General features: G+C 48.4%; 2 protein-coding genes across 16 annotated transcripts in view; one reads left to right on the top strand and one right to left on the bottom strand.

Annotated features, from left to right (window-relative positions):
* WIPI1 (WD repeat domain, phosphoinositide interacting 1) overlaps positions 1-15,564 on the top strand; it is a 31,691-nt gene extending 16,127 nt beyond the window's left edge. The window contains exons 5-14 of one of the 4 annotated variants that reach the window (XR_012499620.1): positions 2,017-2,114; positions 2,761-2,853; positions 3,553-3,623; positions 4,903-5,010; positions 8,247-8,318; positions 9,892-10,056; positions 10,798-10,905; positions 11,548-11,666; positions 12,124-12,310; positions 15,022-15,564. Coding sequence is in view for 3 of the 4 variants with exons in the window: in XM_074343547.1 (XP_074199648.1) it covers positions 2,017-2,114; positions 2,761-2,853; positions 3,553-3,623; positions 4,903-5,010; positions 8,247-8,318; positions 9,892-10,056; positions 10,798-10,905; positions 11,548-11,666; positions 12,124-12,224; positions 15,022-15,069 (983 nt within the window). In the remaining variant the exon portion in view is untranslated. The remainder of the gene's footprint in view (positions 1-2,016; positions 2,115-2,760; positions 2,854-3,552; positions 3,624-4,902; positions 5,011-8,246; positions 8,319-9,891; positions 10,057-10,797; positions 10,906-11,547; positions 11,667-12,123; positions 12,311-15,021) is intronic. The other 3 variants (XM_074343547.1, XM_074343548.1, XM_074343549.1) reach the window with 3 other exon arrangements.
* ARSG (arylsulfatase G) overlaps positions 15,563-25,114 on the bottom strand; it is a 108,238-nt gene continuing 98,686 nt past the window's right edge. For 11 of the 12 annotated variants that reach the window (XM_074343537.1, XM_074343534.1, XM_074343539.1 and 8 more), the window contains 2 exons: positions 23,351-23,441; positions 15,563-16,564 (listed from right to left, as the gene is read on the bottom strand). In XM_074343537.1, the coding sequence (XP_074199638.1) occupies positions 16,290-16,564; positions 23,351-23,441 (366 nt within the window). In that variant the 3' untranslated portion in view covers positions 15,563-16,289. The remainder of the gene's footprint in view (positions 16,565-23,350; positions 23,442-25,114) is intronic. The other variant, XM_074343541.1, reaches the window with a different exon arrangement.

Here is a 25,114-nt window from a genome sequence, read left to right as displayed (position 1 = left end):
TAGGCTACCCTAATCTGCTTTCTATCCCAGAGCTTTGTCTGTCCTGGATTCTCATATAAGGGACTCATACAATATACGGTCTTTTGTGAACATAGTATTTTCAGGGTTTATCCGTGTAGTAGTAGGAATTAGTACTTCATTTCTTTTTAGTGTCTGATACTATTCCATGGTTAGGATATACCACATTTTATCTATTCATTCATCAGTTGATAGACATTTGGGTTGTTTCCACTTTTTGACTATTATGAATAATGTTGCTATGAACATTTGTATACAAGTTTTTATGCGGCTACACTTTTTAATTTCTCTTGGGTGTATACCTAGGGGTGGAATTTGGGGGGTTATATAATAATTCTGTGTTTAACCTTTTGAGGAACTGCCAGGCTGTTTTCCAAAGCAGCACCCACCCCCATTACATTCCCAGCAGCAGTGTATGAGAGTTCCAATTATCTGTCTTTTTGATTATAGCCATCCTAGGGGGTGCGAAGTGGTATCTCATTGTGGTTTTGATTAACACTGCTTTTTCTAAACCCATGTGCTCAGAACCCGTCAGCAGTTACCCACTGCATCTGTAAGATCTTAACTTTTTGATCTGGCTTGGTGCTCGAGTCCTTCTACAGATGCCATGTTCAATCTTAATATCTTTGCCGCCCCTATGGGAACCCCCGACGCCAGCCACCTGACCTCCTGATTTTCTTCCCTCCCCAGTTCCACAAGACCAGAATGCCTTATGTCTGGCTGGCTCTTCTTGAAATTGCATTTGTGTTGCAAAGAGCTTGGATGATGGTGGGAAATTGGGGTTCCTAGAGCAAAACTGGGAAGGGATGAGTGGCCTCTTCTAAAGCCTGGTGACCTTGCATAGGAAAGAGGGCTGCAGGGTGCCAGAGCCTGCAGGAAAGGGTGCTGGGCTCAGTCGCCCTCCCACAGCTGCATGGCCAGTGATAAGAGCATAGCCCTGGCTGTGTCCTCAGCAAAGCCAGAGCAGGAGGTAGGACCTTGGTACCAATTCTCAATGTTTATTTATTTTACCCCCACTCTCCCCACCCCACCCCAAAAGATTAGATCAGGTACCTCTTAGCCTGATCTAAAGTTTTTCTTATACTTTTGAAAGAAACCCATGTAATGTACTAACTTGTAACAAAGGTATCAGTCACCTTTTTCATTTAAAAAGACGTCTCTCTTGCACTATCTCAAAGTTTCTATTCTGGTGATGCTTTTGGTCCTGATAATTCCTTGAATTCACTTCTATCACGTACACCTCTATGAATCTAAACCATCCTTGTAAAAGTCCCTTACTTACATGCTAGTAGGATCCTCCCCAGCTTGAATCCCCTTGTAAATAATAATGGCTCAGGTTGGTTCAATTGTTTGATTGGCTGTTTACTCTTCCAGAATATTGTGGAAGCGTCTTCAATCCAAAATGTCCTCTTTCTTTGGTTTGCTCCAGTGGCAGCCACGCTGTCTTCACTGCAGATGCAGCCCTCAAGTGCACCTTCACCTCTGCCTTTATCAAGGCAGGATATTTGGCTCAGAAATGAGCACTTTCTAAATAGGTGCCCCCCAACCCCAACCCAGCTTCCCTATCCTCCAGCCTGAAATGACTGGCCTTTCTGTCACCTGCAGAAAGGCTAACACCACCCACCCTTTTACAGTTGGAACATTTCCAACAGGAGTAAATTCTCCTGCAGCCCTAGAGGGTCATGGAACTGGGGGAGAAGTAAATGTTATTTCAGGGCCCTGGGGTAAAATGTGAGGAAGAGCGTTCAAAATGTTCTAAATTCTGATTTCTTCGCTGTGGAGTGGACATGGTCGGTGTCAAACGGTGAGGTCTTCCCCGTGAATTCTCTTTATTGGAGTCCTTTGATGAGAAGAATCAGTTCCAAGGAAACATCGGCAAGGCCGTTCCTCCCCTCACCAGCAGGTGGCACTGTAGTCGTACCATTTGCAGATGCCCTTTCCAGGCAAGGTCTCCCCTGGAGGACCCTGGCTTTTCATGTGCGCTTTGCTCCCTGCCAGGTCTGTGTGCCCTCTCTATCAACCATTCCAATTCTTACGTGGCCTATCCTGGAAGCCTGACGACAGGCGAGATCGTGCTTTACGACGGACACTCCCTGGTAAGTGGACAGTGACCCTGACCGGCCCAGCCTGCCTGCCTGGCTGCATGGTCAGTGGCAGGTGAGGGGCAGGTGGGGCGCAGTGCTGAGGCGGAAGCAGCCCTGGGCGGCTGCTGGGTGTGGAGGGGACGGTGATGCTGTCCACCCTGGTTGCCCAGTCGCCGTAGCCACGAGGCAGCGTGCCAGGCCGAGTCAGACATCTGCCGGCGGATGGAAGCCTTGCACCAGCTGGTGGCCCTTCGTCGGATCGAGTGTGTCATGCTGGGCCGTGTCGCGGCCCGCGACAGCGTGCAGCTGTTTCACATTTCCTGTCCTCTGCTCTCGGAGGCTTCACAGAGCGGGCCAGGCTGGCTGCAGGAAGTCAGGCCCCCAGAGATGCACGCAGGGCCACAGCACCCTGCCTTGGCCACACGGCAGGTCGTCCAGCTTCCTGAGGGCAGGAAAGGGGACAGAAACGGAGCAGCCCCTGAAGCAGAATCTAGATAGGCCAGGAAACGACGTACAGTTTATGTGTCAACAGTCTGGTGGAGAGACAGGGAACCTGGCAGATGAGTGGGAGTGTCTGGGAAGGAAAGAGGAAGGATGGAGATGAAATGCACCTTCCCTTTGCCCCGCCCGCAACATCCATTTTGCTTTTCACCAACAGAAAACAGTCTGCACGATTGCTGCCCATGAGGGGACACTGGCTGCCATCGCCTTTAACGCCTCAGGCTCCAAACTGGCGAGCGCATCTGAGAAAGTGAGTGTTCCCAGGGCCTCGGGCTCTCCTCCAGCTGGGGCGGTGCTGGTTGGCTCCCGGTGCTGAGAACTGAGGGAAGGAGGCCAGGGACGCGAGGACTGACAAGTCTCAGGCCGCTCAGGATTCATTCAGAGGGAGGCCTTCAGGCCCCTGCGGGTTGGGGTGCATTTATCAACCCAACAGACCAGAGGCCTCGGCCCTGCAGGAAACGAGATACTTTGCACAGAGCCTTGCGGTCTCATTAAGCAGTGTGGGTGCATGTCATCGCAGATACAGAGAGATACTGCATCTCATAAGCCCGTTAGAAACAGTGTGTCTGGCTGTTTAGCAGGTGAGATTAATCTCTTCTGAGTAGAATAATCAGGGAAGGTGATCAAGTTGAATTTCAGATTCCATGGAAAACAGGTGTATCTGTGACAGGCAGAGACTGACTGTTCTGGGAAGGCAGAGTGGATGGAACAGACACGCCCAGAGCCTCAGGCTAGGGTGGGGAGGGACCAGGAAACGGGAGTGTCCAATTCCCGCTCCCAGGATGGTTTACATGGCACATACACAAACCAGAGAGCCTCACTGCTCCACCTTCTGGGCTTCCCCTCCAGAGACAGATGTTCAAAACCAACAAGACGCGCTCCTCTCTAAAGGCTCGTGTCTGTGTGAAGCCATTCGTGGTATGAATTGCCCACCTGCTTTCTCTTCCAGGGCACTGTCATCCGGGTGTTCTCAGTACCTGATGGGCAAAAGCTCTATGAGTTTCGGAGAGGAATGAAAAGGTCTGTGTTCACTGTGAGACCCATTTTAAAGTCCCCACAGAGGTCCTGCCATGGGTGGCTGGCAGCCATCTGGGGAGAGGATGGGGGTGCCATGCGCTCGGCTTCTGCCTGGAAGGATGAATACCTGTACTTTCTCCGGTCACTGCCTTAAACGCCCTGCCAAGTGCTTAGTACCCCTGAGAGCGGAGAGGGGTTACCCTTGCTAACATGGGCCTTCAGCCTGGAGAGCCCTTTTTTTGACATGTGCATGGGTGGCCGGCAAAGGAGGAATGAGATGAGCGAGGAGTCACAGCCCAAAAGTAACTTCCAATTCCCTTCCGTGGAATAAAAACGTGCCGTGGTCGGGGATGCTATGGGCTGCCAAGCTTGCAGCTGGGTCGGTGCACAGAGCACATGCAGAACCTCCAGCATGACAGGAAGGAGGCTTGTTTCTTCTCACCTGAAGCCATGACCCACTGGGAATCTTTCCGACATTAATTTCAAAATAGGAATGACACAGTGCTAAAGGGGTCTTAGACCACAGGCAGACCTCGGGGCCACTGTGGGCTTGGTTCCGGACCACCGCAATAAAGCGAGTCACACGCATTTTTTGGTTCCCCAATGCCTGTAAAAGTTATGTTTATACTGTACTGTAGTCTTATTAAGTCTGCAATAGCATTATGTCTAAGGAAAACTGTACATACCTTAATTTTAAAATGCTCTATGGAGGGAGGGTATAGCCCAGTGGTAGAGCACATGCTTAGCATGCACAAGGTCATGGGTTCAATCCCCTGTACCTCCATTAAAATAAATAAATAAGTAAAACCTAATTACCCACCCCCCCAGAAAATAAATAAAAATGCTCTATTGCTAAAAAAATGCTAACCACCATCTGAGCCTCCAGCGAGGTATGATCTTTTTGCAACAGTAACATCAAAGATCACTGATCACAGATCACCGTGACAAATATAACAGTAATGAAAAGGCTTGAAATATGGTGAGAATTACCAAAACATGTACAGAGACATGAAGTGAGCAAATACTCTTGGAAAAACGACGCCGATGGATTTGCTCAAGGCAGGGTTGCCACAGACATTCAACATGTTAAAAAACAACCAAAAAAAGACCCCAAAACGCAGTATCTGCAAAGCGTAATGAAGTGCGGTGGAATAGAAGGAGGTCTGCCTGTGCCCAGGCTCTTCAGGACACGTCCGTGTTCTTTCTGAAGCTGATTTTTGAACTCTAAGGCCGCCCCCCTCACCTCCCGGGCTCACCCGTCCACTCGTTGCTGTGTTTCTAGGTATGTGACGATCAGCTCTCTGGTCTTCAGTATGGACTCTCAGTTCCTCTGTGCCTCAAGCAACACGGAGACTGTGCACATCTTCAAGCTGGAGCATCTCAACAACAGGTAGGCGAGGCTCCTTAGCCTAGAGGAGGCAGGTCCTGGTTATCCTGCCGGCGTCCACGGTTTCTTCCCTTTCTCAATGCTGTGAACTTGTTACGTCTTCACCAAAGGGGTGAGTGTGGCTTAGCAAAGACTCAGTGGTGCAACGCCTGGCAGCACAAAACCTGGGGCCCCCCATCCTGAGTTTGTGCCCTGGCTCTGTCCCTTATGAGCCACAAGGCTCAGGCAGGTTATTTTGTGTGAGGGGGGGGAAGACATATCATTTCTTTTTTTTTATTAAAGTATAGTTGATTTACAATGTTTCAGGTGTACAGCAAAGTGATTCAGTTATATGTATATACACATATACATATTCTTTTTCAGATTCTTTTCCATTATAGGTTATTATAAGACACTGAATATAGTTCCCTGTGCTGTACAGTAGGTCCTTGTTGTTTATCTATTTTATATGTGGTAATGTGTATCTGTTAATCCCTAATTTATCCTAATTTATTTATTTATTTATCCTAATTTATCCCACCTGCCCCTTTCCCCTTTGGTAACCATAAGTTTATTTTCTATGTCTGTGAGTCTGTTTCTGTTTTGTTAATAAGATCGTTTGTATTGTTCTTTTAGTTCCACATGTAAGTGTTATCATATGATATTTGTCTTTCTCTTCACTTAGTATAATAATCTCTAGGTCCATCCATGTTGCTGCAAATGGGATTATTTCATTCTTTTTTATGGCTGAGTCATATTCCATTGAATGTGTGTGTGTGTGTGTGTGTGTGTGTGTGTGTATCTTTATCCAGCCATCTATTGATGGACATTTAAGTTGCTCCCATGTCTTGGCTATTGTAAGTAGTTCTGCTATGAACATGGAGAAGGTACATGTATATTTTCGAGTTAAGTTTTCGTCTCTTCAGGATATGTGCTTAGGCAGGTAATTTAATCTTTCTGTACTTCCATTTCTTCATCTGCAAAGCATAAAAAAGTCATAATCATAATCATAATGATACATGCATCTTAGGCTTGCTGTGAGTTCCTTGACCGGGAGCATGCCGTGTAGGACAGAGGTGTTAGCCAGTCTGGCCGTAAATACAGTAGTGTACAGGCAGGCCTCGTGTTGTGGCTCTGTGCTTTATTGTGCTTTGCAGATACCGCATTTTTGAAAAATTGAAGGTTTGTGGCAACCCCGTGTCGAGCAAGTCTATCGGTGCCGTTTTTTCCAAGAACATTTGCTCACTTTGTGTCTGCGTCACATTTTGGTAATTCTCACAATATTTCAAACTTGTTCATTATTGTTATGCTCGTTACGGTGATCTGTGGTCAGTGATCTTTGATGTTACTAGTGCAAAAAGCTTACGCCTCGCTGAAGGCTCAGATGATGGTTAGCAGTTTTTAGCAACAGAGCACTTTTTAAATGAAGGTACATACATTGTTTTCTTAGACATAACGCTATTGCACTCTGAATAGACTACAGCATACTGTAAACATCACTTTTCTATGCACTGGGAAAATAAAATGTGCGTGTAACTTGCTTTATTGCGCTGATCTGGAACTGAACCCCACAGTAGTTCCAAGGTCTGCCTGGATTGATCATTGCCATTCCCCAAGCCCTGAGTGCTCGGCAGACACAGTCACAATGTGTCACTTTCTCGTGCACAGCACAATGTCCCAGTCATGCCTGTACATATGTATATTCATTTTAATATTCTTTTTCATTAAAGGTTATTACAAGATATTGAATATAATTCCTTGTGCTATACAGAAGAAATTTGTTTTATCTATTTTTATTTATAGTGGTTAACATTTGCAAATCTCAAACTCCCAAATTTATCCCTTCCCCCCCTTACCCTGGGAACCATAAGATTGTTTACTCTGTGACTCTGTTTCTATTTTGTGAGTTCATTAGTGACCTCTTTTTTTTTTTGTTTTTTTAACAGTCCACATATGAGTGATGTCATATAGTATTTTTCTTTCTCTTCCTGGCTTACTTCACTTAAAATGGTGATCTCCAGGTCCATCCATGTTGCTGTAAATGGCATTATTTTATTCTTTTTTTTTATCACTGAGTAGTATTCCGTTGTACAAATATACCACAATTTCTTTATCCAGTCATCTGTCTATGGACATTTAGATTGCTTCCATGTCTTGGCTATTGTAAATAGTGCTGCTGTGAACTTTGGGTGCATATATCTTTTTGAATTAGAGTTCCCTCTGGATTTGTGCCCAGGAGTGGGATTGCTGGATGATATGGTAAGTCTGTTTCTAGTTTTTTGAGGAATCGCCGTACTGTTTTCCATAGTGGCTGCACCAAACTACATTCCCACCAGCGGTGTAGGAAGGTTCCCTTTTCCCCACACCCTCTCCATCATTATCGTTTGTGGACTTTTTAATGAGGGCCATTCTGACTGGTGTGGTGATACCTCATTGTCGTTTTGATTTGCATTTCTCTGATAATTAGCAATATTGAGCATTTTTTCATGTGCCTATTGGCCATTTGTATGTCTTCATTAGAGAATTGCTTGTTTAGGTCCTCTGCCTATTTTTGGATTGGGTTGTTTGTTTTTTTTGTTATTAAGTTGTATGAGCTGTTTATATATTCTGGAGATTAAACCTCTTGTCAATTGCATCATTTGCAAATGTCTTCTCCCTTTCCGTAGGTTGTTGTTTTGTTTTGCTTATGGCTTCCTTTGCTGTGCTGTGACCTTTAATTAGGCCCCATTTGTTTATTTTTGCTTTTATTTCTTTTGCCTGGGTAGACTTCCCTGGGAGAACATTACAAAGATTAATGTCAGAGAATGTTTTGCCTATGTTTTCTTCTAGGAGGTTTATAATAGCTTCTTATGTTTAAGTCTTTAAGCTATTTTGAGTTTATTTTTGTGTATGGTGTGCAGGAGTGTTCTAACTTCATTGATTTACACGCAGCTGTCCGGTTTCCCCAACACCACCTGCTGAAGAGACTGTCTTTTCTCCACTGTATATTCTTGCCTCCTTTTGTTGAAGATTAATTGACTGTAGGTCTGTGGGTTTATTTCTGGGCTCTCTATTCTTTTCCATTGATCCATATGTCTGTTTTTGTACCAATACCATGCTATTTTGATGACTGTAGCTCTGTAGGATTGTCTGAAGTCTGGGAGGGTTATTCCTCCAGCTTCGTTCTTTTTCTTCAGTATTGCTTTGGCAGTGGTCTCCACCTGAGTCTATTATTGGTGCTTAAAATAGGAGATCACCACATGGACTCATCTCCCCTCCAGGCTCTCCTGTTTCTGTCGGTCTCAGACCACCAGGAATAAGCCTTGGAGTCGCTCTGGACTCTCCCTCAGCCGGTCGGTGAAGTGTTAACACATCCCGCATGAGACGGCTCGTATTTGCCACCTTGGTGCCATTTCTCCGGCCACTGCCCTGAACCAAGCATTTCACAGCTCTTGGCTGGTCCACTTTGTTACTCTCCTCTTTGGTCTCACTCCTTCTAGCCTCTTCTTACAATCCATCCTATGTCTCTTGCTGGACTCATCTGCTGAACACACCCCTTTAAGCATGACCCTCCCTCCTCTGACACCTTTATTCCCCCTTTGCCCTTGGGAATAAAGTCCCGGCTCCTCCTGCCTAGCATTCGAGGCTTTTCTTGGCGCACCTGGTCTGCCGCTGCAGACTTCCCGCCTCTCCCACCTCCACCGGACCAGCACTGCTCATCTGCATCCACGTCTGACATGTGCTCCGCCTGCGCCCGCTCCATGGCTCTAAGTCAGGCACTGTGGTCCTGGAGCTCTGCCTGTGCTCTGCCTGCGCCCGCTCCATGGCTCTGAGTCAGGCGCTGTGGTCCTGGAGCTCTGCCTGTGCTCTGCCTGCCGACCCTGCATGAGGTGTCCTGCTTGCTCTTTCTGTATATCTGTGCTGTGCCTCCACCTTGAATGCAGGACCTGGATGTGGTACCTCTTTGTAAGTCCCAGCCCTCAGCCCAGAGCTCTGGCACACAGCACAGGTGTGTCTGGGATGTTCAGGATCCGAGCGTGATGGTAGAAGCCTGGGAAGCGCCCATCATTTTCAGATGAGAAAATTGAGGCCCAGAGAGTTTTGTCCAAAGACCATCCAGCCGGTTGGTGCCCATGAGAAATCAACCCCAGAGCTTATGAGCTGCAATGTGCCCCCGCAGCCCCCGCCACCAGGATCTAGTCCCACAGAGGAGCAACCTCTGAGCTGGTGTGCCGCTCAGCAGCACATGTGGCCCCCCTGGTCCTCAAAGTGCTGACCACTGCGGAGAGCTCGGAGGCAGGCGTGCGCCCCGCCCAGCCTCACGTCTCACAGTGGAGCAGTTGTCCCCTTTGCCTGGTGGAGCCCCTGGGCTGGCGCGTGATGACTGCAGGGGGCGCACCTGGTCCCTCTGAATTATTCCCCTCCCCCACCACCCCGTGGTGAATCCCCGGGAACCTGGGTGGCTCGAGGGCTGTAATCAAACACCATCCAAAGCGTCTTGCCTGGAGGCTTGCTTCCCACGCAGTCTGGCTGGGGAGGCCTTAACACTGGGATCGGCCTGTTCTTCCGTGAGCCCAGGACAGGCCTGGGCTTCTTTTACAGAGTCCAGGGGCAGATTCCATCTCGCTCTCTCCCCGAGCCCCCTTTTAGAAATCTAGAAATCAGACTAATCATCGGATACGACCTTTTTTTAACGTGGGAAAGCGGTAGCACTGCGAACCTCTTAATGGCTTTGCAGTGGCTTGCTGCCCTGCGGTCCGGCCGGGCCGGCTCGTCCTGAATTGTCCTAGGTGGGCAGAACATTACGCGAAGGCACAGTTCCTTCCCGCCGCTGCGGGCCCAGCAGGTTCAGGTGCGCAGAGTGTTGGACGGATGCCGGGGACCGCGGCCCCGTCTCACCCTCGCGTGTGACCTCACTCCCCCCAGTCGACCAGAAGAGCCTTCGACCTGGAGTGGCTACGTGGGAAAGGTGTTCATGGCTGCCTCCAACTACCTCCCCGCCCAGGTGTCCGACATGATGAACCAGGACAGGGCCTTTGCCACCGGGCGTCTGAGCTTCTCCGGGCAGAGGAACATCTGCACCCTCTCCACGTACGTATGGCGCCACCCACTCCCGACAAGCAGGAACCATTATGCGTCTCTTCCCAATGCACAAAATTCCCCAAACACGTGCAGATTTAAAGGGAGGGTGAGCAAAGGCAAACCCTCGGGTCACCCGTCCGCTGCTTTTCCCGTCTCGGGGTGGCGGGGGGTGGGGGGTGCTGGCACAGGAATTTTCACCCTCTGGTCACAGTGACACTGTCTTGAAAACAGTTCCCATTCTTAGGGAATCATGTAAAAAGGCTCTCGTCCAGACGCCTAGGTTCAGATACCTATGGGGTCGACAGATATTTTACCGAAGCAGTTTAAAAGCGCTTATTAAAGTTGAATGTTGTAAAAATTTCATAAACCTGGCCAGCAAGCACGGGAGCCAGTTTCACTCCTGTTTTCCTTTCCGTGGCTGTGAGAGGCAGAAACCACGTCCCGCTCAGGTGAGCGGATGTGTTTGCCGGCAGGGGTATTTCACGGAGCAGCAGTGCGTTCGCACCGCATTTCGTGTCATCCACACAATTGTTTTTAAAAACAAGAAATAATCCTCAAGGTCGATCACTAGGACACAACGCAAAGACTTGAGCAGAAACCCATGCTCTGGGGTCGGCGAGCTGCAGGTCTGTTGACGGCGGGACGAGAAGTTGGTGACCCCCCTCCCGGAGGAGTGAGGCTTTGTCACTCGAAGCCGGTCCATTGCCCACGTTCGTTGTGATCACAGCACACGTTTCTCTTGGCTCTTAGGATCCAGAAATTGCCGAGGCTCTTGGTCGCATCGTCCGACGGACACCTTTACATCTACAACCTGGACCCTCAGGACGGAGGAGAGTGTGTCTTAATCAAGACCCACAGGTGAAAAGACTAGTTTTCAAAAAGCCAGCCTTTCAGAGAGCTGACCGCGTCGCGTTGCCCCTTAGCTGAGGACACCCACAAGCCCAGCGCCCTTGCTTTTCCCTCTCGGCCATGGGCACTGCCCTGGGCCGCGCTCAGGTCCGGCCCCCTGCCCACCACCACGCTGCGTGCTGCGCAGGAGCCGGGCCGAATGACGTGCAGAACGCAAGGCCCCTCCTCGGACAGTTCCTCCGACACAGCGGGCGCTCAGAAACATTTCGCTGACTGAACCCAAAAGCCCTCTTGACCTGTGACCAAAGGCAGGGCGACCTCCTGCTGCAGACAGAACCCTGCCAGCTGCCACTGCCCCCGCGCCCGGGGTGGGGGGCTCCCCTCCAGCACCCACCTTGGTGCCCTTGCCTGGGTGGGCCGGGAGGAGGGAAGGACCGAGCTTCGTCTGTTAGACGTAAGTGAAGCGAAGCTGTGTGATCGGCCCTGGCCGTTTGAGGCCACTTTGCTTAACACCCACCCGGCAGGGTGCTGACAGGTCCGTGCCTTGAACTCTAGCAGCCAAGCGCGTGTTTCCTGCTGCTTTTCCTTTTGGAAGTGTCCCGGGCGTGTGGTGATCTCTTTCCCTCTTCCATTCCCCTCTTCTGCAATTAGCTTGCTTGGCTCAGGAACCAGCGAAGAGAACAAAGAAAATGACCTCAGGCCTTCATTACCTCAGTCTTACGCTGCAACCGTAGCCCGACCGAGCGCAGCTGCGGTCTCCACGGTGCCGGGTGAGTGGGGCCCAGGGGCCGGCCGTGCACAGGGCGGCGGGGGGCGCGGGGACCGAGACGTGTGGAGCAGCGACCCTCCCCCTCACTGCTGCCTGTGGATTTCCTCCCAGGTGAAGCCTTTGAACTCGGGTCCCTAAACCTGGCAGGCGTAGCCCCAAAACGGTTGTGTCCCTGACAAGCAGCGTTAAACCTTTGCCTCTTGGAGGATTTTGCAACCAGGTGGAAAGTTTGAAGTGCCTGGGATGGAAGGGTGGGCGAGACCGGCAGTCCGGGGGCTTAGGGACCGTAAACGGTGGGGATTTTGGCTTGTTGGAAGCGTGGTCTCTCCAGCTGGAAAGCGAAGGCAGCCTCCACAGTTCCCCTGGATTCTTACTTTGCTGAGGTCCAGCCCCGGATCAGGGTCTGTCCCCAAAGACAGACCCTGTGGCTCCTCTCATGTCTCATTCTTGTTTTCTAGGTTACTCCGAGGACGGCGGGGCGCTCCGAGGAGAGGTTATTCCTGAACACGAGTTTGCGACGGGACCAGTGTGTCTTGATGATGAGAATGAGTTCCCCCCTGTGAGCATTCGGGATCCCTAAGAGCGGCTCAGTCTGTATGCTTGGCCGGAAACCTTCCCCTCGGGTGCGAGGTGGCGTCACTCCCGGTTAGCTAGTCTGTAAACGTCTAATCCTCTAATATCGGGAAAGCCGCGGGCGTGCACTGTGCCGCGCGCTTCAGACCAGGCAGACTAGCCAAGCTGACAGCGCTAGGACAGCCGAGCACTAGCGCAGGGCGGCTGGGCGGCCTCCCTGCACTCAGAGGCCTAGAATCCTTGACCTTGCTTCTTTACCTTTGTCTTTGCTGCTCACAAGGTAGGAACCTGCCTGTGTGAGCGCTTACTTTTCTGAGGTTCCTAGGATGCTCCCGCAGAATGTTGTCGCCCTTGTGCCAAAGCTGGTGGTCTAACAGGGCTGGGCGCTCAGCCCCCTCCAGCTCCGACAAGACACACACTAGTTAACGGCCAGGCAGAGTGCAGAAGCGGTGGCGAGAGCTCCCCCAGCCCCGGCGCCTCTCGCTGGGCTTCCGGCGTCCTGCTTCAGCCCTTCTGCCGCGGGGGCCCGGGGGCTGGCTGGACGCTGGGAAGACAAGCTTGTCCCCCTGGGTGGCTGCCAACCCTGTTTAGCTTCTGATTCTTTAAGGTTCCATTCAGAGCAGCATATAGACCCCTCTTGTGAGCTGCAGTTAGAGAACAGCCCAGACAGTCAATGGGAAAGTGTTTAGAGGTGGAAGCGGTACTTTGGCCAAGACTTGGGAGAGTCAACTGAGTGTCCCTCCTGGAGGCAGAGAGAAGTAGCCACTGGGCACAGACCCTGGTGTGCAGCGTCTTCGCCTGATCATTATTTCCTGTCAGTTGGATTCCATTTACAAAAGGATGGAGTGTGGGTCTGGCTTCCTTCTTGCGTAGATCCTTGGGACAATTTAGCAAGCACAGTCAGCTTAAAAAAAAAAAGAAGAAGAGCAAGCTGCCACAGGGCCCTTTGTGCAGGTCTGGAGGGCTGTGTTCGCGATCTCAACTTGAGATTGTCATTTCTGGCTCTTAATGGGCAGGTTGCCAAATACAGTGCCAACCAGTGAAATGTATATTTTAAGGGTGGAAAGCAGTCGTTCTTAAAAACACTAATAATGTATTTTAAAACATCTGTTGGCTTGATGCCTTCTGATAAACCAGTTGTTTTGCCATTGGGTTCTCTTGCCCCAACTGGCTCTAGAGGGAGTTTTTCTGTTTCTCCGAAGTTGGTGGTTAATTACTTGAAGTTGCGTCTTCCGGGAACCAGAGCAGGTCCGGTGCAGTGGGGATGGACGAGACGGTCCTGCCCGTGGTGAGGTTCCATTTCAGCAATTTTGGTAAAAGTCTGTGGCTGCTTATAAAAGATCGTCAGATTCTTAGATTCTAAACTGTAATCAGAGTAGACCTCGCAGCTTCTCACGTTTACAGAATCAGGATACTTCGGATGTTGGCCTTCAGGAAGTGACCCCTTGCCAAAGAAAACCTGTATCAAATAATAGGTACACCCTGCAGATCATTTGGAGTGGGGAAAAAAAATTAGGGATGCTTAGAAACTAGCACTAAAATGTGTCGAGAGGCCCGTGTGCCTACACGCCGCCCGGAAGCCGGGTACGAGCTATCTGTCCTCTCTCCCTCTTAAGGACCAAATGAGTGAAAGTTGGCTTCAGTCGCATTGGGGATTTTTATTTATACACAAGGAAGACTTCCTGTCAGTGAGAGTGCTGATCACTGAACGAGGTTCCCCAGAACGGTCATTGGGCCCCAGCAATTTCGGAGCAGGCCCTGTGTGCAGAGCTGGTGGCGGGCGTCTCAGAGGCCATCAAACCCCGGCCCTGCCCTCAAGCCTGCAGGTGGACGGTGAGGAGAGGGCCATGCTCCTGCAAGACAGCGACGTGGTGGCAGGGGGCTTCTCCCTCTCGCCACACGAGGGTCAGAGGCTGGAGTGTTGCTGGGATGTTCTTGCAACATCCTCAGTCACGCCCTCAGTGGCAACAGTAGTCAACTGGAGATGCTAGATGCCTTCCCCCCTCTGCCTCTGTTCTGAATCATCAGGCCTATTACCAGTACCTGTCCGAATCCGCATCTCTACCCATGTTCCTTAAAAATTTCCGGGATCACGCGTGGCTCTTGGGGCTCTCAGCTGCGTTAACATCCCTTCTCACAGACTCCAGCGTAGTTTTGCCCGGGGAGTCTCACAAAGGGCTCTCGGTGGTCGTCTTCAAACGTACTGACCCTTCCGTGGGTATGGTCACTCTTACTTTCTTGGGATTTACTTTGCTGCAATAACAAGGCGAGAAGAGAGACCTGATCCTCCCCAGTCCCTTAGAAAGGTGCTGTATTCAGGAGGGGAGCCGCTTTCATTTCAGTAACAAGCTAACCTCGACAAGTCTGCATATTTTCTGATACTAGTCTTCCTCTCGGGAGCAAGAGTAAGGGAATTGGGGCCAAGGGTACTTGCTGACTTTCTCATGGTGATGAAGCAGTCTGTGTTTACAAGTAAGATGAGCCTTGTAGAAATAACACACACACACACACACACACACACACACGCACGCATCCAAACACACATATCCAAACACACACCCATCTGTTTTACAAGTAGCATTTTCTGACTGTGCCACCCCCGTCTCCACCTAGATAAGACGGGTGAACTTTCTGTGACCACACATGAGGGTCAGTCTGTGGATGTTCAGGAAGGCTCTGCGGGGCCCAGCCGACCCCGTGCGGGCCCAGATCTGTTGACAATGCAGCCTGCCTGACAGCCTCTTCCCGGAAAGAGTAAGGCCGTTCTGTTTTGATTTCGGTAGATAATCTTGTGCCGCGGAAGTCAGAAGGGCAAAACGAAGCAGTCCTGATGGGAAGCGCACCTCAGAAATCAGGACCTCCCCTGTCAGGGGGTTTTGGAGGAAGCAAGGAAGGTGGAAGAAAGGAGTGCGAGTGTGTGAGCAGAATGGGGGGCAGGAACCCCAGGTGCCGCCTGCTTAAGCCACGGGACACAGTCCACGGCCCAGCCAGCTCTTCTCAGCCCTGGTTGCCCGTGGGTGCGGGAGACACGGTGCACACACGTCCTGCCACAGAAAGCACGTTACAGCCGTAGTGCCCACGCGAACTAACCATATTGGTCCATAACCCGAATTTTATATTTAAAAAGGGCATCCTTTTAAAATGTATGCTGTGTAAACGTGTACTTACAGGAAAACCTCTTCGAATTGTACTTCTTGTATATTACATGCCTAGAGAGAGAGAGAGACTATTTTAGCCAGGCAAAGTATTTCTGCAGTGATTGGAATAAATCATTTATTACCTTTGAGTCCCATTTAGGACACTAATAATAAAATCATGGCAATGCACTTTTGAGGCTTTAAAAATTTATTTCTTGGTGGCATTAGGAAGCAGGAAGAACTCGTAGAATCTTTAAAATACAGCCAGTTGACCTGTAAAAGGGGGCGGGGGGGGGGGGTCGGGTAGGGACTTGGACTAATGTGGGCACTTCTGCTCTGAGACCTGGAAACGGATCTAAGTTTGTCAGGTCTGTGTCTATGCTGCTCATGGCATTCCGGGGGGAGCTTCCTAGACAGGGAGAGTCTCAGGCCCCCCCCAGGCCCACTTTCACAAGCCCCCAGGTGATCTGTATGCACACAGAGACCAAGAGGCACCGCCCTAGACACCAGCTGGGATGAACCTGTTAACATGACTAGTGAAACTGGGTGCGTTGAAAAACTGGCAGTGTATCAAGCGCCTGCTCTGTGTCGTCTAATACACCCAGCATTTTTCATGTATTGCCCGTTTAATCCTCAAAATCAGCTTGCAAGTTAAGTTAAATAATCACCCACGTTCAAAAGCTGGACCAGAACCCGGTCTGGCTCCCTCCACAGCCCGGTGCTTTCTCTTCCAGCTCGGCGCAGAGTTCTCCCTCTCGAGCTGGCACGCAGGAGGGGCAGCAGGGGGCCACAGAGTGGTGGCTTCAGAGCAAAATTCCAAGACTGACTCTGAAAGCACACAGAGCTGCTGTGAGGAGGGTCCGACTGCAGCTGGGATGTGAACGTGCCCCGTTTCTGGTCCCCCAACGTTCGTGTCACACGGTCTGGCAGCGGCAGGCAGCTCGGCGGGGGTTACAGCAGGGAGTTACCGAGGGATCCTGAGTGTAATCCGCTCTGGAGATGTTGTCATCGGCAATGTCTCGAAGGACACCCGCCAGAGCCTCTCTGACCTTGGGCAGTGCCCTCCGGTACTCGGCGCTCCCTCTTTCTAGAGGCAGGGCTTCCGCTGCATCGTCTTCCAGGTTAAAGATAAGGGGGGGCTCATGGTGCCGCTCGGGTCCGACGCTCCCATCGCAGGCTTTGGCTCCACCTAGAGAGAGGGTGACAACGGACACCCCGTCAAACCCAGCATTCGCCTTACATCATAAAGAGAACTGTGATGGATTCTAAATGAATCCAAACATCCCAGGACTCGAATACTCAAAATCATCGCTCTCCCGGTCCAAGCAATCGTCTCAAGAACCTGCGTACTCATTCTGGGAATATTCAGTTGTCCAAAGTGATTTAGAACTTCTCCTTGGACTTGGCTTCAGAGTCAGTAGGACACTGACTCAAAATACCTTTCACCTCTACCCTTTGAGAGTAAATCTGATTTTTTTTTTAATGGATTTCTTGAATACAGAGGTTACTCACCACGGCGAATCAGGCAGGGAGGCGAGGTGAGTAACTTCACCTTGGGCTGCAATTCAGATTCTTGTATGAATTAGAATCTGGCTGTTAAGGTGGTCCCCAAAGAGAGGTGATGAAATGTCTGGAGTGATGGCAGCATCCTTGGGTGTTAATGACTCAGATGACCCCCCCTCCCCCCGTTTGCATGCAAAAAGGTCTTTAGGTTCCTGACAGAAATGAATATAATATAACTGAATAAACAAAAGGAACTGAGGCAAAGGCTAGCTCTTGGAAATACAGGCAATCCTAAACACCCTCTTTTTGTCTCTGAGCTTCTTAGCAACCAAACATGAATAAGGTAGACATTTACCAACTGCTCTGGGGGGAAGAGGGGCCTTTTTCTGGCTCTGAGGTGTGGGAGAATTTTTTTCCCACTGGCTCCTCCTAGGGGGGACCCTGTCTGATGGCACGCACCACAGCATCCTTAGGAAAAACACAGCTGTGTGATCAGGGCAGTCCAGCTGATGACCTTGTATCACACCTTCCCTTCAAGCTGACAGCACAGAGCCCACGTGCAAGTCAGTGAAAGCAAAGCTCCATGTAGGGGCCAGCGTCCTGCCACCCGAGGACGCAGCCTCCCTTCTGGGCCAGTCTGGACGGAAGAAACCTTGAAATGCTGAAGGAGAAGACTGGGTAGATCACATGCCCTTTAGGCGGCCCCTGTTCATGCTTTTCCTCCTGCAACTGAGATTCCGTTTGCTCAGCAGAAACTAAGACCTGTTGCCTCTGCCTAGTGTTTGGAGTTGAAGCTGGCTCTCTGCCAATAAACAGAGGCGGCCCGAACTCTGGCAATCAATCAAGGTAAGGTTAAAGGCTTCCACTTAAGGGAAGAGTGAAGTAGCTCATATAGAACTAATCCTCCTGCAGATGACAATGTTAAGTTCCAAGCAACAGATTTAAAAAAAACAGCCGGTTGAAGGCATCCGAAAATCATCCATGCAGGCAGAAAGGAATTCAGTTCCTGAAAGGAGGAAGCCACATTGGGTTGGGTCTGTGTTTAATTTTTTTTTTCTCCTGGAGACAGACCCCCTCCCAGTCAGTGCAGCACGGAGCCCTGGGAGGAGGCTGTGGTCCCTTTGGTGTGAGGGGTCAGGGGACAGAGTTCAGGGCTGCCACAACAGATGAAAATTGTTGGCCAAATCCCAGGAGAGAGCTGGAGAGGGGAAGCCTTGAAATCTGCAAGTAAGCTCCCTTCAGAACGTCAGCTGACCCCTAACTGCATGCACTTCATATTTTTCCACTGAAGTCCCCAAAGGCTCGTGCTAGGAGCAAAGCCCATGTCCCAGAATGAAGGCATTTACCTAAGATTAAGGACAAACTCTGAAAGAGCCAGTTCTAACAAAGTACAAAACCAAGCTGTATACCAACCAAAATTCCACAAGTTTAAGGGGATTAAGTAGTAATTAACTGCTGTGAAGGAAAAAAACCAAAAGCAACACTCCTCGGATCACGAGTCAGAATCTCTCAATGCATCACACACAATGTCCAGTTTTGAAAAACTACTAAATAGGAAGCGTCTAGTTTCTGGTCCAGCCTGTGAGGGGCCTGGAAGTCATCCCTCCGACCTAACAAGTAAAAAGCAGAACAGACTGAAACACCAACGACTCCTCTTAGATCCATCAGAGGAGTGAGGTCACAGGGCAAACCTCTGGCCCCGCAAACTGGAGAGACAGGTAGGTGAGTCCAGAGTCACAACACACCAGAGCAGACACCCACAAGCTGGACTCTGGGACCCAGCGCCCTGGTAGAAAAACCCAAATTGTGCCTGACAAACTGCTGGGGGCTCAGCATGGACGAGTCCAAGCGTTCAAAACCCCATGGGGGTGGGGGTGGGGGTCATCTTTTAGATGAAAATTATAAAAAAAAAAAAAAACAGAAAAAAGAAATGCCAGTGATCAAAAACACTGTAACAGAAATAAGAATAAGGATTCCATTGATGGACTCGTTAGTAGGGTACGTGGCTGAGGGTCTCTGAGTTTGAGGACATGTCAAAAGAAGCTTCCAAAACTGAAAAGCAAAGAGGAACAAAGTCTGGAAAAAGAAAAAAAAAAAAAAAACAATATCCAAGAACTGTGGGAAAACTACTAAAAGCGTAGTGGGACAACTGCGTAATGGGAATACCATTAGGAAGGAGGAGAGTGAGAGAATGTAACAGAAGAAATACATGAAACAATAATGTCTGAGATTTTCTGCAAATTAGTGTCAGACACCAAACCACAGATCGAGGAACCTCAGGGAACGCCAAGCAGGATAAATGCCTTTAAAAGACACTGTCAAGAGAATGAGAAAACAAGCCACAGACTGGAAGAAGATATTTGCAGAAGATATATCTGATGAAGGACTGTTACCCAAAATACTTAAAGAATTCTTAAATCTCAACAGTAAGAATAAGACCCAAAACCTGGACACCTCACCACAGAAGATATACAACTAGCAAATAAGCAAATGAAAGGATGCTCAACACCATATGCCATATTAGTAGTTGCAAATTAAAAAATGAGACATCACTACACACCTTTTAGAATGGTCAAAGTTAAAAAAAAAAAAAAAAAAACTCTGACAACACCAAATGCTGGTGAGGATGTGGAGCAACAGGAATGTCATTCACTGCTAATAGGAATGCAAAGTGGTACAGCCACTTTGGAAGACGGTTTGGTGGCTTCTTCCTAAACACGCTACCATATGATCTAGCAATCAAAGTTCTTGGCATTTATTCAAATGAGTTTATGACCATACAAAGACCCTCGTATGGATGTTTATAGCATAATTGTCAAAACAACTTATTCATAATTGTGAAAACGTAGAAGCAACCCAGGTGTCCTTCAGGGAATGAATAAAGTGGTACCTCCAGGCAATAGAATATTATTCAGCACTGAAAACAGATAAGCTTAAGCCATGGAAAGACACGGAGAAACCTTAAATGCTGTATTAGTCAGCACAGGCTGCTATAACAAAATGCCATAACCGAGGAGCTTAAATAATAGAAATTTATTTTCTCACAGTTCTGGAGGCTAGAAGTCTAAGAACAAGGTTTTTGAAAATTTGGTTTCTAGTGAGGGCTCTCTCCGTGGCTTGCAGACAGCTGTCTTCTCACTACACCGTCACAGGGCCTTTCCTCAGTGCATGTGCACAGAGGGAGGAAAAAAGAGAGAAGCCTGTCTCATATCCCTTCCTATATGGACACTAATCCTACTGGATCAAGGCCCCACCCCTAGGACTTCATTTGACCTTAATTACTTCCTTAGACACCCGTCTCCAAATACAGCCACACTGGGGGTTAAGGCTTTAACATATGAATTTGGGAAGGACACAAACATTTAGTATATAACATTCTTCCCCTGGCTGCCCCCCTGCAAATTCATATCCTTCTCATGTACAAAATATATTCACTCCATCCTAATATTCACCCCCCCCCAAAGTCTTAACTCATCCCAGCATCAACACTGAAGTCTGAAGTCCGAAGTCTCGTCTAAACATCACCTAAAACAGATGTAGGTGTGACTAATACTCAGGTATGATTAACTCCTTTCCAGCTCTGAACCTGTAAAACCAGGCAAGTTATAAGCTTCCAAAATACAATAGTGGGGCAGGCATAGGATAGACACTCCTATTACACAAGGGAGAAATAGGAAAGAGAAAGAGAGAGTGATTACAGAGGATTCATCGAAAACTACATTGTTTCATGATTGCCATGGTACAGACTAAGTAAGAGGTGGCTGAGAGCCTCGGGCACCCTAGACATGGGGAAATACGGGGTTGGTGTTTGGAGTCAGACCTTGGATTGGAATTTGTTCTCTGTCCCATAAATCTATTAATCAAGTGGTCTTGGGTGAACCCTAATGTAAACAATAGATTTTGGGTGGCAATGATGATGTCAATCTAAGTTCATTGATTGTAACAGGTGTACCTTTCTGCTTAAAGGGAAAACTGCAGCTATAAACGCTTATGTTTTTGAACATAAGAAAAGTTTAAAATTAACTGTCTAAATGTCCTCTTTAGGAAATGAATAAGGAGAGTAAATTAAAGTAAGTAAAGAAAGAAAGAGTAGAAATAAAAGCAGACGTCATGACATAGAAAAAAAAAGGAACAGAACTCAAAGTTGGTTCATTAAAAAGATTAATTAAAAAGATAATGAGGGAACATTCTGAACAATTTTAGGTCAATAAATCTGACAACTCAGATGAAATGGACAAATTATTTTAGAAATACAACTTACCAGAGCTGATACAAGAAGAAATAAAAGATCTGAGTAGCCCTATACCTAGTAAAGAAATTAAATTTGTAACCAAGAACTTTTCCATCAAGAAAGCCCCACGCCCCAATAGTTTCACTGGTGAATTCAATGAAACATGAAAGAAATAAAGCCAATCTCACACAGCCCCTTCCCAAAAGTAGAGAAGGGAACACTTTCCAACTTACTTCACAAGGTTAGAAAAAACCCCGATAGCCAAATGCTGGAACAGACATGACAAGAAAGGAAAATATAGACAAGAATCTCAGCAAGTCAAATCCATCAATATATATTAAAAAAAAAAAAAAAAAAGAATACATCACAACTCAGTAGGACTTATCCAGGAAGATAAAGTTGACTTGACATTTGAAAACCAGTCGATGTAATTCACAGCATTACGAGGGTGTGAGTCTGTAACGCGTTTATTTTAAAAACTCATCAAATTGTGCAGTTTAGATCTGTCTCTTTCACTGTGTGTAAAGTTTCCCTTAATTGCTTTTTTTAAAAAGGAAAAACCACAAGGTAACTTAATTCTGGGCTACACACAGAGACCATGCCTTTTAAGGCTCGTCCTAATTCACAACCAAAATAAATCACATCCTCATCACAGAAGGATACATGCATCTTTTTCTAATCTAATGTAGTAGGGGTCAATTCATCTTGCTTATCCAAGAGAGCACTTTTTAGGAACTGGGATGCAGATTTTCAGGGACCAGGGTGGTGGAAGCGAGGAATCAGGACACATCCGGGCGTCATCGTGTTTCATCCTACTCACAAGTTTCACCCCATCTGTTGAGATTCCCGTCTCCCCACGCTAACTCTCCTGGGAGTCTGGTGGCTCCTCGGAAGAACAGACCTCCCCTGGGTATCATAATTCCTATCTGATTGTGATCATTTTAAACAGTCCTATTACTTCATAGCAACATTTATGATCCGACCATTGTGGTGCCAAGGGTTTTCTGGCAGGGTTATGACTTCTGAAATTAACTCAGCCTGGAGAAACCATACCTCTTCGATAGCGTAATGTAAGGGCTGTAATCTAGACACTTTCCATCTGAAAACATAACAAAAATCTGGACTGGTTTGCATTTTACGTTTCAGAGAATCAAAGATTCTTGTGGCATTTTTAATATCCCTCAAGTTATGAACTCAAAGGACTTGTTTTGTTTTCATGCCACATTCTCTTTGGGGTCACTTACTCACGCTCGGGGAAAATCGCTTTTGTTCTTTATTATATAATTCTTTGGAAAGCTCTAACACGAAATAACTGCATCAAATCGGAATCCACATCAGGTCCCAGATTTTGGTGGGGTTTTCTTTTGGGGGCGGTAGGGAGCTGGTTGTTTTTTTTGTTTGTCTTTTGAAAAGTGTTAGGGTTCCTCCTAGGTGCAAGATTGTGTGCCAAGCACATCAAGACAACAAAGACTAAATAGTGTACAGAGCTCTGAGCTTAGAGAGCTTAAAACTACTAGAAGAAATGAAACGTGTACTTAAATACCTTGCCTCGGCAGCAGAATGTGACAGAGAACGAGAGTTCTCCGTACCCTACCAGCTGGGAAGATGAGAAGGGGATCCTATGATCCAGGTGGCCTTAAAAGATGAGAGAGATTCCAAGATGGAGGCCAAGGAAGAGGTCCATTGCTCTGGGAGCTAAGATTTTAAACGTGGAGGGACCTAGGATGGGGGGAGTCTGAATTCAGTTGGAAGCAAGAAGCCGCTGGAAGATTTTTGAGAACCATCCTGACCCAGTATCACATTCGTAAGACACATGTTTAAGATGGCCCCAGGGTGAGCCAAGGAGACTTACGTTTGCTGCATAGACCTCTAACATTTACTTTCTGAAACAGTCTATTGTCAAGTAAATTACACTTTAAAATATCTCTGAGCTTCCATTTAATGTTCAGCCAAACTAACATCGAAAGCGGAACAATGGAATGAAACGTTTCTCGTGTGACAAGGGACTGCATAAATGTGCTGGACCAGCTCTGAGCTTGCTGGAAATCTAGAAGAACATCAGAAAGACCTTGTCTGCATATTTGTGGGTGCAGAGGGTCCGTGTTGGGCCCTCGGGAGCTTAGTCCTTCTGCCAGGCCCACGTCAGAGGTGCTGAGAGCCCCTGGAAGGGGGTCAGCCCCCACTCATTCCTGGAGGCCTGAGTGAGGGTCCAGGTGGAGCAGGGGCCCATCACTAACTCACCGGTGATGTAGAAGGCCTTGTAGTGCCCCAGGCGGACAGTCTGAAGGGCTCCATCCTCTCCGGCGGCCCCGCTGTTGGGGTGAAACAGCACCTGAGAAAGGACGGCAGTGCTTACAGATAAGAAAACCATGCTAGACGCTCCCCAGAAAGGATGACTTTCTTTGTCACGGTCCCTGCTCCCCATCACCCTCCTCAAACCCACCCCCTGACCCCGACCCCAAACACTGACAAACACAGGCCTGCAGTCCACACCAGCCACACCTGCGGGAAATAGCTCTTCGCCAGTAAATTAATCAGAGTGCGTGACAGCACTGGCTGGACTCCTCAGCCAGGTACTAGCTGTGTAAGCGGCAGAGTCCAGTACAAAATGAGAATGAGAGAAACCTTGTCCAAAAATTGAGAATTTCAAGAAGACCACAGCACGTGTGCTTTAAAGCAAGCACGGGGTCCTCCTAAGTGGGGTGGGGGCCCTCTGTGACTGCACAGGTCACCCGCCCAGGAAGCCGACCCTGCCTGCGCCCCACCTGGGACCTGGGAACCTGCATGTTTTAATGTTCCCAGGGGGTCTGACACAGATAGGGGGTGATCCTCAGATGTCTTTGAAAAAAAGTCTTCTTCAGCATCCAGTTGACTTTCTAACTCTCACTTGAGCAAGGATGGCACAAGAAGGCATCCTTCAGAGGACACCTCAGTGCCATGTCTCCAGAACTGGGCACCGCTTTTCCTCCAGACACAGGTCCGCTTTGACTCCATCCTACTGAGCAAATCCCTCCTCACCAGGTCCCAAATGAAAGAATCATCCCCATGGAATGGAAACACCTAGTTCAGGGCTCCCAAGGGCAAGGTCTGGTAGAAAATAAATGACCAGCATCCTTGGTAGGTCAGTGGATTTGGGCTGGAAGCGTGAGACCGCCCTGGTATGAATCATGACCGATATATATCGCTGGAAAGGCGCTTACGTGATTCAAAGTTTCCATGGAGCTAAAAAAAAAAAAAAAATGAGAAACATCTGTAGGAGCAGTAAACAGCTGTGCCCCCAAGTTTCCTGGCTCTGAAAGGATGCCAAGGAGGGTGGGGCTCCTCCCACACCTGCTGCTTCCGCTCTCGTGACAACCCCTGCAAGTTCCCCAGCCAGCCTGATGACAGCAGGCTCCTTCCAAACAGGAAAAGAAGCCGTAACTCAAAACCCTCACTTCTTCCAACCCTGCAGGAAGCCAAGCCTCTCACCGCAGGAGGCTGTTTTGTTTCCTTGTGGAGAGGGCAGGAAGTGAGAGACTTGGAAAAATCTTTTGTCAACTGATCTATGATGTACTCAGACATCCAGAAGATGGGAGTCAAGGTCCGCTGGTTCAGATCATTGACATGACTTGCGTTTCAGTAACAGAAATTCCATACGACTGGGCTGCTGTGTTCAGAATGTGTATTTGGCGTTACCAGGCACTACTCCCAAAATCCAAGAGGAAGTAAAATGGCTCACTCTCCGAAACGTGGATGGATTTTGGAGAACCTGTATATGCCTTTTTTTTTCCTCTCCTCCTTTGAGCAGACTGATGATGGTGTTCTTGTTTATATCAACATAGGAAGGAGGTTGGCACAGCTACACATGAATCACAGCTGAAGAGATTTCCTCTCCAGAGGACACCCGGTGCGAATTTCAAAGATAACTTAATCTTCTGCAAACACGTAGCATCTTCTTGGTTGCCTTTCTTACCTGTTTGCTTCGTTTTATTTTGTTCTGTCTGTTCAAGCAGGGAGCATCTCCTT

The sequence above is a fragment of the Camelus bactrianus genome, chromosome 16 (genome assembly GCF_048773025.1).
Source record: "Camelus bactrianus isolate YW-2024 breed Bactrian camel chromosome 16, ASM4877302v1, whole genome shotgun sequence".
Classification (NCBI taxonomy): domain Eukaryota; kingdom Metazoa; phylum Chordata; class Mammalia; order Artiodactyla; family Camelidae; genus Camelus; species Camelus bactrianus.
The sequence above is the reverse complement of the archived record's forward strand: the minus strand, read 5'-3'. Positions and strand labels throughout refer to the sequence as shown.